This window comes from Nannospalax galili, unplaced genomic scaffold (assembly GCF_000622305.1).
Source record: "Nannospalax galili isolate Female #2095 unplaced genomic scaffold, S.galili_v1.0 scaffold1448, whole genome shotgun sequence".
Lineage (NCBI taxonomy): Eukaryota > Metazoa > Chordata > Mammalia > Rodentia > Spalacidae > Nannospalax > Nannospalax galili.
Window position 1 is genome coordinate 62,390 of NW_008358646.1, and position 16,374 is coordinate 78,763.

Sequence of the window (16,374 nt, forward strand, 5' to 3'; positions counted from 1 at the left end):
TTTACTGCCAATACTATGCTAAGCAGAAACAGCAAAAGCAAACACTCTTATCTTCGTCCTGACTTTAGGAAAAAAATTTCCATCTCTTTGGGTTGTAGAGATGGCTCATTGGTTAAGAGTTTTTGCAGAAGATGTGGGTTCGAATCCCAGCACCCACATGGTGGCTAACAACCATCCATAACCTAGTTCCAGGGGATCTGATGCCCTCGTCTGTCCTCCATGGGCACTACGTGACACAGGTGCATGTACACACATGTAAGCATAACACTCATACACATAAAAATAAATAATTTTTAAAAAATGAAAATTACCGTTTTAACCATTGTAAGTATAAAATTCAGCAGCATTTAGTGCATTTGCATTGCTGTGTAGCCATCACTGCTATCTGCCTCCAGAACTTTTAATTATCTCAAGTGGCAACTCTGAACTCATGAAACAGTAACTCCTTACTCCTAACCCTACTCACATTCCTCCTGTATTTCCAGCCCCTGGCAGCCACTTCTACTTTCTTTCTTTATGACAGCATGTAAATGGCACCACACAATACTTGTCTGGTTTTCAATTTAAGCTATTTTTTAAAAATTATTTATTTTTATTTTATGTGTGTATTTTGCCTGCACATATGTAGTGCACCACGTGTATACAATGCCCACAGAAACCACAGAGGGTGTCAGATTCCCTGGAACTGGAGTTATGGATGATTGTTAGCTGCCGTGTGGGTGCTGAGAATTGACCCCAGGTCCTCTGTCAGTATACTCAGTGCTCTTAACCACTGAGCCATCACTCTATCCCTTAAGTGATTTTGTTAAATGTCCCTTTTTATATGTCTTATTTATCTTTTGTTCTCCTTTGACATTCAGCTCTGTTAAGCTATTCTTTTCCACTTCTTTCCTAGTTGTAATTACCTCTTTTCCCTCTCCTTATCTGTTCTTTAATCTCATAATCTTCCTCTGGGTTTTCCTTGCTCTTTGCAAAGATTATGTTTCAGTCTCCCAAGAGATTGTGAAAATTATGCACCTGAATAACTTTTTTGAATAAGGCACTTTTCTTGTTTTTCTCTAGTTTCTCCAAGTGTGTTCTTTTCTGGCCATTACTGGTATGTAGACACAAACAGTTATATCAAGGCTAATATTTGATGGGTTAGCTTTGTAATAATTTGTATATGCTTAATAACTAACCAAATACAATATTCATTACAAAAGATACACCCCATACAATGTCTTCCATCTCCTCAGTTGCTGACAGAGAAATTTTTCAAAGGCAAGGGTGAAAGAAGACACTTCTTTTACCCTTAGGGGGCTGAAGGTTGTATGTGCCTTTGTGCCCAGGACTTCTTGTCTTTCTGCCTCTAATTTCATTTTCTAGAAAGTGAGATATGATTTGCTGATTATTTTTGCCTCTCTGGAAGGAGTATATTTGCTGCTTAGAAATTGTCAAATTTGAATTGTTTAATTACTATCACACAGCACTCAAACATTATATCAAGTTTTAAGATGTTTTAATGCCTCCCACCTCACAGTAGCATTAAACTGAGGGTCTGAAATCTGGTAATTTTCTCATTATAATAAGTTCATTTCAATGACAGGTGACAGTTCAAACTTTTGGTCCCTATGATTTAGAAATGTACTGACCCACTAAAGTACAGAGATGTACTTTAAGCTTCCAGCTTGTTATTAAATATACTCTTATTAGGGCACTTATTAGGCTCATGGGCAGGCTTCCTAAAATCACCATAGTTGGCTGCCTTTCCATAAAGCAGCTTGTGGAGAGTTACCATGTATCTTGAAAAAACTATTTCATTGGTCCTTAGTTGCTTAAATCAATGAATATATCCTATTCAAAGACTAGAAAAGAAAATGTTTCAGTTGGGAGTCTAAAGAATTCTGTCTTCTCTCTGGTTCCAACATCTTGTTTTATTAAAGCATGTAGTTGTGCTTTTTAAATATGCCCAACAATGTACTATTACTTGATTTCTCCTCCTAATAAAGAGAATAGTCAAGAGTTGGCAAAGTCAGACTCTCAGTGATTATGCATTAGAATCACAAATACATTGTTTTGTTGTTTTGTTTTTTGAGACAGGGTCCCCTTGTAGGCCTAGCTGGCCTAGAACTATGTACACTAAGCTGGCCTCAAACAGAGATATGCCTGCCCCTGCTTCCTGAGTGCTGGGATTAAAGGCATGTGCCACCACATCCAGCACAATAATGAGAGGCGACAATTCAAACTTTAAGAAACCCTCACAGCTTATCCTTAGGAGGTGAAGCGCTCATTGCCTCTCATACAATATGGATTCCTATTCTGTTTACACTGGGATTCTATTATTTAAATTTCTTAACGTTCACAATACTTACTTCAATTTATATTATGTACTTTTCACTTGCACAATGTTTGTTAACTCAGAGTTTTCAGTTGGTCAGCTTCAGAACAGATCAAAAAAGATAACTAAACATACTCCAGTGGTGAACTTTGAGCTAATTTAAACATTGCTACACAGTTCTAGATTTTGACCTTAGATAGTTGGCTTGTTATGCACAGGCAATTATCAGTTACTTGTGGACATGATTTAATGACTTGGTATGTGTAGAGGCTACCAATGTTCCCCGTAATGTTAGAAGCCTGCACTCCTCCTAGGTCTTCTCACCAACTTTTAACCATGGTATCTTCACATTACAATGTTTTGTTCTTTACTTCTGTTTTGTCTTAGCAGGAAGCAGAGGTGACAACTGGTCTTGCCACTTGTTTTGTTTCATCAAGAATCTCCTCAAAGAATCCTCAAGTCACATGCTATTGTGAAAGCCACAAGATTGAGAGTTAGCTGGCCAGTCCAGGCAAAGGATACAGAGTGCCAAAAAGCCATGGGATGGAGAATGTGTGGTGAACAGTAAGGAAGTCACTTTGGCTAGAACTCACTAAGTGGGAAAATCCTACAAGAGGCACACCCAGAGGCTAGGCCATCCAGGGCTCATAGAGGATACTGTGGGTTTTGAACTGTATTCTCAGGAACCTGTTGTAAAGTTTTCTGAGCAAGGGACTAATAAGGAGAGCCTACACTCTGAAGAGATCAGTTTCAGCTAGATGAAGAACAGGCAACAGTAAAGCATATCAACCAGGGTCTAGTCAGGAAAGCAAAACAGTTACTTCATACAGAAGGAATTTCAAGTGTAACCGTCAACAAGAAAGGGATCAGCAATCAGAAGGGGCTCAAAAGACTCTTGGCTGGAACTCATGGGGTCACTATCCACCCCTGTGCCATTGGAGATGCTAGCACTGTCATCCTCTACTAGAGGGGCCACCTTGTCCAAGGAATTCCTAGAGTCATGGGTAATCTCATCTCCACTTCCACTATAGAAATGTCAGCACCTGCCACACTACTGAATCCATGAAGAAACATGTTAGTGTTCTCCTCTTGCCTTCTGATTCTTGGCTGTTCTACTGGTAATCCTTACTGGCAGAAGTTAATGGGAATCCTACTATGGGCTTCTGAGGTAAAAAGTATAAAATGCTAAGAACTAACACAGTCATAATCTCCAGAGTCGTGGGTACAAGCAGGGAGACCATGAGGATGCCATTGCTATATATAGTAGATACATATTACAGTTTGAACTAGAGTGAATGTTGCTGGATTCAATATACAGTATGAAGGTAAGTAAAGAGTCAAGGATTATTCTAAGAACTCTGGCCTGAATAAATCAGATACAGGATAGTCCCATTTATTAAGACAGGGAATGCATGCTGGATGGAGGAGACTTGCATTGTTTGGGGGAGAATAAATCAAAAGTTCTCCCGAGGGTAACTGTAAGTGCCTATAATAAATCAAAATGGAGAATAACATGTAAATATGTCCTTGTGAATCCAGAGGAAAGGTTGGGATGAGAGCAGTCCCTGACCATTTAATGAGTGAGTGTAAGAAGGTTGCCAAGGACTTAGCTGCAGGCCCTTAAGCACTTCAGAGTTTAGAAAGGAGAGAAAAATCCAGCGAAGGAAACCTGGCGGAACCAAGTGCGTTAAACAGGAGAGCAGGAGAATGGAAGAGGGTTTCCAGACGAGGACCAGCCGAGTGACCACAGTTGCTGAGCAACGCAAGATTAGACCTGAGGTCTCCCTTCCCGCTGGAGCGGAAGTTGGGAGGAAAACCCGGGCGCCTTCTCTAGACCTTTCGGCCAGAAAAAGGAACAGATTAGATGGTTACGCAGTCATGAGAATGCGATGAGAACGCTCCTGTGCACACTGCAGTGCTCGGGTTTTTCCCCAAGCCCGGGGAAACCCCGCCGCCAGCCCACGCAGCTCCCAACACCCCACAGCCCAGGTGAGAACCGCCCAGCGCACTCGCGACCGAGCCTTCCCCACGCCCCAACTAGGGGTCAGGGAGTGGGCGAGGCCTCAGGGTCACGTGCGGCGGCCGGGCCAATGGGGTACGCCCTGCCGGTTAGTCAGGATCTGGTGGACTAGTCCTGCTCCGAAGGCCAGCGTCCACCAATCGGCGGGTGGGACCGTGAGGGGAACCTTGTCTAAGGGACGCTCACTGCCGGCAGCCCGGTGCACTCGAGGCCGCGCCCGGCCCTCCCGCACGCGCACTTGCCTCCTTCCGCCGCGGCGCGTCTCGGATCCCGCCATGGAGCGTCAAGTCCAGCGGCTCCGCCAGGCGTTCCGCTCTGGCCGCTCGCGACCCCTGCGGTTCCGGCAGCAGCAGCTCGAGGGCCTGTGTAGGATGGTGCAGGAGCGGGAGAAGGACATCGTGGAAGCCCTCGCCGCGGACCTGAGCAAGGTGGGCGCGTCAGGTGGGAGGGGCGCGCGGAAGCTGTTCCTCCTTTGTGGAGGCTTTCTTTTCCAGCCCCCAAAAGGAAGCAAGATTCCTGCCGACTTCCAACTCACGTGGGAAGTGCGTGCTTTTCTTGGCCCCTGTAGTTCCTCTTCTAGCCCACTTCTGCACCTTAACTTTTGTTATGGTTTCTTTGGGGGGGGGGTGTTTTCTCGCCTAAATTTTCCTTTCTGACTTTGTGTATTAGGTATGTGTTCCTTACACACTAAGGTTGCACTGGCCATCACCTGGGGACCTTGTTAAAAAATACAAATCCTGCTTCAGTCAGTCTGGGATTCCAAGTTTCTAACGAGGGCCGCCTCTTTGCTTTGAATGGCAAGGTTTTAAGTAGTGGTTAAGGTATAACTATATTCTTTTCTGTATTTTTTTTTCTTTTTTTCCTCCACTTTTTATGTGTATGTCAGGCATAGCAAGGCCTTCCACTGGATTTATAACTCTTCCCCTCCCTGGTCAAAGACTATTTCAAAGTGGCTACAAGCCAGATACTCCTTTTTAATCCCAGCACCTGGGAGGCAGAGGCAGGTGAATTTCTATGAGATAAAGGCCAGTCTGGTCTGCGAGGCCAGTCTGGTCTGCGCGGCTAGTTCCAGGCCACCTGGGGCTAATAGGGAGACACTGTCTCAAAAACAAACAAAAGTGGTAACAGTAACTGTAGTAATAACTATAAAATTTTCTTTAAGTACTTTTGGTGACTAGGGCTTGTGATACTAAGTAAACAAGATAAAATAAAAAATATTTTTAAAGTCCTATGAATTATTCATCTGCAAGCATCAGATTAAATGTTTAAAATTTATTTGTTTATTTATTTATTTTTTGGTCTTTTTGAGACAGGGTCTCCCTGTAGCCACAGCTGACCCGGAACTCACTATGTAGACCAGGCTGACCTCAAACTCACAGAGATCCACCTGCCTCTGTCTCCCAAGTGCTGGGATTAAAGGCATTAAATTTTATTTTATGTGTCTGTGTGCAATACCTCCAGAGGTGGGAAGAGGGCATTGAACCTGGAACTGGAGTTTCAGACAGTTGTTAGCCACTATGTGGGTACTGGAAACCAAACCTGGGTCCTCTGCAAGAGCATCCAGTGCTGTTAACCATTGAGTCATCTCTCCAGCCCCAAACATCAGGTATTTTATATATGTGTTTATGATTACTAAATTATACATGTGATATATATATATATATATGATTGCTAAAGAAATACAGTAAGTTATCTGCCTGCAAGAATTTTAAACTTGGTTGGAAAATAGGACATATGCAGATAAAATGTGAATATAATTCTAAACCTGTGTGTTAAAGATGAAATATTAAGATGTGAGTCAAAAGCATAATTGCAGTGGTACTGTATTGGTCACTTTTCTGTTGTGATAGAAACACTGACCCAAGCAATTTATAGAAGGAAGAGTTTATTTGAGCTTATGGTTCCAGGGGAATTACAGTCCGTCCTGGCTGGAGGTGGCTAGAGCAGGAGCAGCAGAAGCAAAGCTCTCACATCATCATGCAGGCACAGGAAGCAAGAGGGCAACTGGAGATCTGGCAAGACTTAAGAACTCTGTAAGCCCATCCCCAGTGATGTGCTTCCTCCAGGATAGCCACACCTTCTAAAACCTCCCAAAACAGTGCCATCATCTGGGGACAAAATGTCTAAATACTTGGAGCCTATGGGGGACATGTTCATTCAAACCACCACATTCTACCCCCTGGCTCCCATAGGCTCATGACCATATAAAATCCAAAATGCATTTACTCCAACTTTAAAAGTTCCCATAGTCATTATCAGTCTCAATACTATTCATAAGTCCATAGTCCAAAGTGGACTCAGGTAAATATCTTCACTGTAAGCCTTTGTAAAATCAAAAGACAAATTACATACTACCAACATACAGTGGAACCGAATACACATTACTATTCCAAAAGGGAGGAATGGAGGCATAGTAAGGAAATACTGAACCAAAACAAGACCGAAAACCAGCAGGGCAAACACCAAATCCAGTAGCTCCATGTCCAATTTCTGGGACTTTACTTCCAAATGTCTTAGATGGCTCAGCCTCTCTAGCTTTGCTGTGTGCAACGCACATCTCTCTCTTGTGCTGGTACCCACTCCCTGTATGCATGTCTTCTTGGCAGATGCCTCACAGTTCTGGCATCAAACTTCTTGGGGTCTCCATTGCCAATCAGGCTTTACCTTCACAGCTTCCCGTAATGGCCTATCAGGGCCTTCTTTATGCAGAGAAATCCCTGCTTCATGCTGCCTGGTCTCTGAAGCTCTCTGAAACCTTGGAGGAAAAATTGATGACCCCTTCACTCTTCCATCTTTCATGCCTCTAAAGCCAGCACCAGGTGATCGACACTGCCAAGTTTGACTGCAAGTTTGGGATGGACTCCAGCCCGCTTTATCCATTTTAGCTTTTCTCTTCAGTCCTCCCTTTGGCATTTTCCTTTCACAAGTTGGAGGCTTAACTGGGTGTGGTCTTGCCCTGGAGGCATTCTCTCCATTGTTTAAGTTTGACTCTCTAGGCCCCTCCACAATTACTTTAATCTTCTTAATCACTTTAATCTTCTTATCAGTGGCATCCTCTCCATCACGTGTCAGGGCTCCAACATTAATCTTCCTAGCGCTCTTTTTCAATCCAAACTGTATTTCTTTTTGCCCCATTTGCTCTCTTTCACTGTAGATCTGTATAATATTCACCATTAATAGCTATGCCACCATTCCTACATTAGGCTGTCTTGAAATTTCTTCTGCCAAAGAAATTAGCCCATTACTTTTCAACTTAGCCTCAGGCAGGCTTTTTGGTCTAGGGCAGACTCCAGTCAGACTTTGTCAAAATATCCCAAGTGCTACTTAAGTCCTTATTTCCCTCTGGAACTACGTTGTTCTCAGCACTGCTTTCTTCCAGGTGTTTACTAGAATGGCCTACAGCAATCAACCACTTTTCTAGCCCAAACTTGAAAAATCTTCCACATTCCTCCAAAACCCCACATGGTCAGGTTCTTCACAGTCAACAGCCCACTCTCTGGTACCAGTTACTGTATTAGCCACTTTTCTGTGGCTGTGATAGAAACTCTGACCCGAGCAACTTATAGAAGGAAGACTTTATTTGAGCTTACCATTCCAGGGGAATTACAGTCCATCTTGGCAGGGAGGTATGGTGGCTGGAGGTGGCTGGAGCAGGAACAGCAGAAGCTAAGCTCTCACATCATCACACAGGCACAGGAAGCAAGAGGGCCACTGGAGATCTGGCAAGGCTTAAGAACTCTCTAAGCCCACCCCCAGTGATGTGCTTCCTCCAGGATAGCCACACCTTCTAAAACCTCCCAAAACAGCACTATCATCTGGGGACAGAATGTCCAAATACTTGGAGCCTATGGGGGACATTTTTCATTCAAACCACCACAGGTACCTAAAGTGTGATCAAGGCAGGCTGTTATTAATCAGGGAAGTGTTGCTGAAAGAGATAATGCTTAAGCCTACTTTTAAAGGGCTTGGATCAGGACAGGAGGATTTACAGGAATTGAATATATTAGAGAGGAAGATAACAAGTGTATTGACATGAATGCCTTTTAGAGCTGGGTGGGGGGGTGAAAAACATCTGATAGCAAACCAGGGGAGTCTAATATGCCAAGTGTCACTGCAGGTACTTGCCCTGGTTTGACATCCTAGGCTGAGTGAATCATGTTTGCTGTGTAAGAATACCTGTAACTTTCTTTTCCAGAGTGCACTCAATGCGTACAGTCATGAAATCATTAGTATACTTGGGGAAATTGATTTTATGCTGAGGAATCTTTCTGACTTGGCTTCTGCTAAACCAGCAAAGAAGAACCTTCTTACCATGATGGATGAGGTCTATGTTCAACCAGAGCCTTTGGGAGTTGTACTGATTATTGGAGCTTGGAACTATCCTTTCGTTCTTACAATGCAGCCACTGGTGGGAGCTATCGCTGCAGGTCTGGTGCCAGTTTATCTGTATATCTTTTAAGAGGGTTCTGTCATACTGGTTTTAAGTTCAAGATAGTGGCTAGTTAAATACATTTGCTTTGGTTTGCCTTTGTTAACACTAGCAATGTATTGAGACTTCTTGTGTGTCTCTGTGTGTGTGTGCACATGCGCTGCTGAGAAGTTTTACATGACTATTGAAGTACCTAGGGAATGAATCTGTGAGCACAAAAGGCATCTGTGTCCGTAGTCCCAAGAATGTGAAGTTAGGCATCCATGTTCTAACATGGTTTTAGTTGTTGGCTCCAGCTTTAGACAAACCATTTGATGTTGCCTAATGAGTTTCTTCATTCAAATAAAGGTGTTGGGTGTAATGCTAGCTTGGGTGTATAGCAAATCACAAACAGAGTGATTTCTTATGGAAGCTCTAGACCAACAGCTTATGTTGACATCGCCTGTTTACTTAGCTTACTAGGGCAGAGACCCAAGGTAGAACTGGGAAGAAAGTGATAAAAAGTTGGGGGAGTGTGATAGAACCTGTTTTCTATGACCTGGAGATACTGAGAACTTAGCACCTGGGAAGGAGAAGTTCATGAAAAGAAAGAGAAATGAGATGAGGCAGAACAGATTTAAGAGCTGTAGAAATAATTGAACCAGCCAGTATTCCCTACATAAATATCATTTTGGTAGCTGTTTAAGTTCAAGTATTAGATGATGTTGTTCTCCTTTTTCCTTTGTTTAGGAAATGCTGTGATTGTCAAACCTTCAGAACTAAGTGAAAATACAGCCAAGCTCTTGGCTAAGCTCCTCCCTCAATATGTAGACCAGGTAAGACTATCTTGCTCTATCTTCAACATACCTGTTTATTGTGGAAAACACACCTTTGATTCTCATTCTAGTGCTTGTCACTGCTGGCTGGGGATCTGTACGGTTTCTTTAAGCCTCCAACAACTGGTTTAATAAAAGAAGTTAAGTTCCAAAGTATGCTGTGGACTAACCCAGCAGCTTTGGTTACATAATATGTTTAGGCCCATGACTTTATAACTATCCTGATATTTATATATCGTTTTCTGCCATTTGGCATTTTGGAACATAGAATTTTAGATGTATTCATTTAATGAAATAGTTAATGAAGGGCTGGTACAGTGCTGAGTGCTAGAATGTTTTTATTACCATCTCTTTTGTCCTTACAGAATTTCATACTGTGTTAGTACATGAATACATATGCTTTTAAAAAGGGCGTGTTTGCCGGGCATGGTGGCACACGCCTTTAATCCTAGCATTCGGGAGGCAGAAGCAGGCAGATCTCTGTGAGTTCAAGGCCAGCCTGGTCTACATAGTGAGTTCCAGGACAGCTGGAGCTACAGGGAGACCCTGTGTCAAAAAGACCAAAAAAAAAAAGGTGGGGGGCATGTTTGTGGCCTCAAAACTACAGAAAAGAATGTGATTTCCTGAACTAGCAGGTAGATCCTCACTTTGAGTTAAAAGTGCAGGCATTTAAGAGTATCAAAGGCTGCTGGGTATGGTGGCACATGCCTTTAATCCCAGCACTCTGGCAGTAGAGGCAGGCAGATCTCTGTGAGTTCAAGGTCAGCCTGATCTACATAGTGAGTTCCAGGACAGCTAGGGCTACAGGGAGACACTGTCTCAAAAAGACCAAAAGAAAAAAAAAGGTTATCAAAGGCTGAGTGGGGAAGGTGATTTCCCCAGCTTTGTGGTAAATGATCTGTATCTGATTTAGTTCTTGTGTCCTCCTACAGAAGGAGTTTATGGTGACGCTGTGACTGCTGAGGTCCATATGCAGCTGTTGCAGGGGAGAGTCATTTAGCTTTCGTCAAAGGCAACTTCAAAATATCCTACTTGTATTATGCTCATTAATTTGAGACTTGGGGCCAAGTCATGCTCTTTGGAATAATTTTTCTCTCTGTATTGTCTTATCACTGTTATAGTAGCTCGTAGAACAGTGTTGTTCTAATAGCTTGGTTGTCCAGTCTAGAAGGATGACATGGAAGACAGTGAGAAGATAGAGGATTGAGCTCTTGCTTTGCCCCTCACCAGGAGTAAATTCCATATGGGGAAGGTGATAATACACCTGCTTCATTTAGCTTGGTGGGGTGATTAATGAATTTACCTGAAGATTAAGGCATAGAAAAATTAAAACTTAAAACATATTGGGCAGTTGAACTTTAAAGTGAATAAGAACAAATTAGCCTTTCAGTGAGCAAAAGATATGAGGTCGGCAAGCTAACTCACACTTAAACTTAGAACTTTCAAACATCTCCTCATCTTTTGTTCTCAGTCATTACTTTTCCATGCTGTTATGTTCCAAGTGTTTTCTCTCATAATACTTTCCTACTAACAGCATAGTGCATATAATGGCTTATTCCACAGAAGCTATGTGACTTCTCCCACTAACAAGCTCAGACTGCTCATAATGTTCAGTAGCTTGCTTAAAGTCACAGATGCTAATGAGGGGCAGAGCCCAGAATCAATCTAGATATATTTCAAAAGTGAGTGCCCTCAGCTGTGTATACTGTTCATTCAGCAGATATGGACTTGTTCTGTACCTTGGTCTTAGCCCTGCTTTGCCTTATGTAGAGAGTCAACCTTTAGATTAAGACTTGGAACTACAGGGCTTGCCAAACTCAGGTGGTAAGTAGAATACTAGCCTAGGGTGTGCAGGGCCATGGGCTGTATCCCCAGTACTACACACATACACACACACACACACACACACACACACACACACACACACACAAACAAACACAAACTATAAAGCCCGCACAACTAGGACCTGTCCTGTGGTTGTTGACTTTTTCACCAGAAAAATTCCTTAGCTGCTGTGTCTTGTGTCATGGCTGGGTAGTGGTAGACACAGAGAGGGATTGCGTGGTATCCAAGAATAAAATATTATGCACAAGACAATTTAATATTAAAGAAAGTTGGGGGATGAGGAGGCTCCCTGTTCCATAGAACAAGGGCACTGAGTCTCTTAACTTCCAAGGTTTTAGTCACAGGGATGGGGTGCTCTAAGCTGGTGTTCAGGAACAAAGGGTAAGCAGACCAAGGACATTTCTCTGCAGGAGCTCAGGAAACAATTGGCAACAAAATATAGCCTGTTTGCAAGGTACAGAGCAAATGTTCACACAACAATATAAATAACACATAATTTTAAAAAATCCAATCTAGACATAAGAGACACTGCACTTCAGGACCAGCATCTGCATACATGCCTGTCTGGTTCTGCCATCAGAGACACTCTTGGCTACTGGAAGCCTTGCACATGTGGTCAGTCATGCTTTCAGAGTTCAAACACGGCAATGGTCTCTCACCAGTCAGCTTCAGCACAATACCCTCCCATCTCACATTTCTCTGGTCAAATCCAACCATTTGCGCTCATTTTATTGCCAACCTCATAGAAAGTATTAGACTCTTAATTTCAAATAGGTGATGGTTTCCAGAGCCCATCAGACCCCATGTCTTTTGTTTGTCTTTAATCACCTCCCTGATCTGCCCTTTTTAGGAAATGATCTTGATCTCTTAGTTTTACTGAATGCTACAGATTTATGTTGAAAAATTGCTGATGTTAGGCAATAAGATTAATTTGACAGTGCAAGAATTTGTTTCTCTTTCTTTAAGGACCTGTATGCTGTTATTAATGGTGGTGTTGAAGAAACCACAGAACTTCTGAAGCAGCGATTTGATCACATTCTCTATACAGGAAACACTGCAGTTGGAAAAATTGTCATGGAAGCTGCTGCCAAGCATCTGACCCCTGTGACACTGGAACTGGGAGGGAAAAGTCCATGTTACATTGATAAAGATTGTGACCTGGACGTTGCTTGCAGGTGAGACTTTGGTTTTTTGAGGTTTTCCCAGCACAGTAGAATCTTTTCTTGATAGGTTGATTTCCTTTAGACTTGAACCTCATGACTTATGGCTCCAAGACACATTAGACCACTAAACGGTTGATGTGCTCAGGAGTAACAGATGTCTTTCAGACTGTCTTCTGGTGCCATAGCTTGAAATAAGGAGTGGTGTATAGGTCCTGATAGCACATGATTGTCCTTAGGAATTTCAGAAATGTTCTTTGTATTCTCAAGATTATGGATAAACCTGGCAAGAAGTTTTACTCAGAGTTGCCTCATTTGTTTGTTTGTTTGTTTGTTTGTTTTCCCCCCAGTGTTGAGCATCGAATCCAGGGCTTTAATCCTGTTAAAACTATGCTCCACTTTAAGCCTTGGCAAGATACTTCAATAGCCGGGTGTGGTAGCACACACCTTTAATCCCAGCACTTGAGAGGCAGAGAGGCAGGTGAATTTCTGTGAGTTCAAGGCCAGCCTGGGCTACATATCAAGTTCCAGGCCAGCTGGGTCTACAGGGACCCTGTCTCAAAAAGACCAAAAAAATAAATAAATAAGAAGTTTAATGTTCTGTTCATCAGTGAAGTAGATAATCCATAGTATTATGTGTACTAATAAAAGTATTTAAATTCCCAGTTGAAAAGGTGTTATGTTTATCTCTTAGCTGAGATCCTTTGTTGACAAAAACTAGTTTTATTCATTTTTTAACTTGAATAGTACCTTACAACTAGGAACTGGAAAAGTAAAAGGTTTCAGATTCTGTCTACTAATTTAGGCTTAGCTACCAGCAAGTGGCAAAACAAAAAAGTAACTACCTGTGTGCTCTGGGTGATGTGGCTTTCTTTCCCCTTCAGAGATGTGGAGCCAAGGAGTAGATGGGATTAATTAGGCCAGGGTTCCATGTTGGCTTCCTAAATGGAGCATAACTGCCAGAGAAAGAGACCCTTGATGAATATTGAGGTTGTGGGCTTTTCCATACTAGGAAGGGGTTTTCCCTACCAAAGGAGGGGAAGGGTCCACAAAGAGGGGTGTAGTGGAGGATACTGGGTATGCCCCATTTTATTCCTGCATGTCTTCCCAGCAGCATCTAAAGCCAGTGGAGAGGTGGAGTCTGATCTGAGCTCAAGTCACCCAGGGTGGCCTTTGGGCTGGATAAGAGGGAACAAGGCTGTTGTCTTTTTCCTTCAAGCAGTGTCTTTATAGCTTGTCAGGTTCTATTTGCCAAACTGAGTTTGAGAACTTTCTTGCTACTTAGAATATTTTACCTCAGTTGAAACTGCATTCTAAGGGCCAGTGAAATGGTTCAGTGGGTAAAGACACTTGTCTCACAAACCTGACAATCTGAGTTTGATACTGAGAGCCCATGTAAAAAAGAAATAACCCAGATGGGAGGCCTTGAGTATCGCAGAAACAATGAGATCTTGCCTCAACAAGGCAGAAAGAACAAGTTCCCAAAAAGTTGTCCCTCTGACCTCTACATGTACACCATGGCAAATGTACACACACATATATAAAAAAAGGTCTAAAACCAATCTGAAATACATTCTGAGTTATAACTTGATTTACAGATTAGAGATTTTATTTGTTTTTGTAATACTAAGCAAGATGTACAGAGGAACGCCACATAGTAATGGTCGAATTAGGAGTTCTTTATTAGTAGCCAGCAGTTAGGGAGGGGGTTATTGTCCAAAAGAACTCTTGACCCCAAGGAGAAGCAGGGCAGGATTTATAAAGCTTAAAACCACAATTACATCATGCCAAGGGCAAAGCCAATAACCATAGTTACATCAGATCACCATAGTTACACCAGAGCAGGGGCAGGTCAGTTAACAAAGAGGTTTTCAGTTAACAAAAAATTTTGATTTGGAAAAGACAAGTTTCTCAGAATGCAGAAACAATGGGCTCCATAGAGATTCAGGTATAGCTGGGAGGGAGGCTACCTGGCAACTTGTAAGTTTTCTGGTATTATAGAAACCGTGTACTCCCTGAAACTACCTGCATGAGATCTTCTACTTGGCTGGCTGCAGTGGAAATGGCTGGGCAAAAACCTTACAGGGTAAAGCAAAAGTCAGCTGGAACAAAATAGAGTTAGTTTTGCCATTTCAGTTTTTTTTAAATCAGTTAGCAAGTATATGAAGATGGTTACTCATATCACCTAGATGAGATTTAGAATAACTATGAAAAGAAATCTCTTGGCTTCTCTGTGAGGGATTATCTAGATTAGGTTAATTGAGGTGGGAAGACCCACCCTAAGTCTGGGCAATAGCATTCCATGGGCTGGGTCCTGGACTTAATGAAAAGGAGGAATGGGGTTGAGTACAAGTGTTCGTAGCTCTCTGCTTCCTGACAGTGGATGCAATGTGACCAGCTGCCTCAAGGTCCTGTTGCCATGGCATCCCTGCTGGAGTGGAGTGTACCCTCTGCTGTGAGCCAGAATAAACTCTTCTAGTGTTAAATTGCTTTTGTGTGGTGTTTTGTCTTAGCAGTATGTAAAGTAACTAATGTAGTTGAGAAACATTTAAAAAACACAAAAGTATATAACCAATGAAAAAGTGATTGGATTGTATAGCCATTCTAGGTTTTATTTCCCCTAGACGCATAACCTGGGGAAAGTACATGAATTGTGGTCAAACCTGTATTGCTCCTGACTACGTTCTCTGTGAAGCCTCCCTCCAGGATCAAATTGTACAGAAGATTAAGGAAACAGTCAAGGTCTGTGTTCTGCATTTCTGATCTCACTGATTTCAATAAAATAGTCAAATCAGCTATTTTCAGACAGTGTCTCCATTCCCTTCTCCCTCAGCCCCGGGAAAACTGCAGTAGCATGTGTGATGGAATTAACTTTCTAATTGAAAAATGCTCTGAGCATTGTTTATGGACAAGGCCAAGTTGATTCAAATACACTTAAATTATTTAATTGATCTGTTGATTATTGGTTAAGGCATACACTTAAAAAGTTAAATAATGGTATCTATGATTTTCAGAGAACTTTGTTAAATTACTTGAAGAGACCCTTTGGTATATTAGTCCTGCCGATTAAGGATATCAGTTATCATGTGTGGGGGGGGGGGCGGGAATTGCTAGGAGTTTGAAAGGGTGACATAAATACCTACTTACAGTGTACCTTATAGAGAGTTAGCTATCTTTTAGGGTACATAAAATAATGAAGGCCCATGTTCTAGTAACTAAGCTAAGACTTGAAGGAGATGTAGAATTTCAGTTGTTAGAGAGGAATGGCATGATCAGGGTCACTGAGTTCAGTGGTAGGAAGAGGTTGCTAAGACACCTTGATAAAAGAAATTATTGGAACAACTTGACCCATGTTAGTTGAGCAGCAGAAGGAAGGGTGAAGGGTACCAAAGAGTGATGTATGAACAGAGAATGAAAACTAGACCAGGAAGTTAGGGTGAGGTGGGAATGATCATTAGTGGTGAGACTAAGGATTGATCCAGACAAGGAGAACATGAAGGTTGTCCAGATCTGGGTGTGGGATGGACAAGAAAGTAGGTAAAGATACCTGTGAGATTGTGCATAGTTGAGAATTAGAAAAGTACTTAATTGAATATGGTGATAAAGTCAGTTTCAAAAGGTTAAGAGTCTTTCTTCCTACCTTTGAGGAATTTAACTCATAGGAGTTCTCGACCAAGCTACATGATTGAATCATTAGGGAGCCATTTAAAAATAAGATTCTAATCTTTATCTTTAAGACTGTGATTGAGATGGTCTCCCCCACCCCAACCCCTTTGTGATTTTGTGTC

General features: G+C 42.2%; 1 protein-coding gene across 1 annotated transcript in view; it reads left to right on the forward strand.

The window, feature by feature from the left end:
* The first annotated feature begins 4,433 nt into the window (after nucleotides 1-4,433).
* The window catches only part of LOC103724817 (fatty aldehyde dehydrogenase), a 28,041-nt gene continuing 16,100 nt past the window's right edge, over nucleotides 4,434-16,374 (forward strand). The window contains exons 1-5 of the mRNA XM_029558095.1: nucleotides 4,434-4,765; nucleotides 8,533-8,764; nucleotides 9,496-9,581; nucleotides 12,393-12,601; nucleotides 15,211-15,328. Of these exons, the coding sequence (XP_029413955.1) occupies nucleotides 4,613-4,765; nucleotides 8,533-8,764; nucleotides 9,496-9,581; nucleotides 12,393-12,601; nucleotides 15,211-15,328 (798 nt within the window). The 5' untranslated portion in view covers nucleotides 4,434-4,612. The remainder of the gene's footprint in view (nucleotides 4,766-8,532; nucleotides 8,765-9,495; nucleotides 9,582-12,392; nucleotides 12,602-15,210; nucleotides 15,329-16,374) is intronic.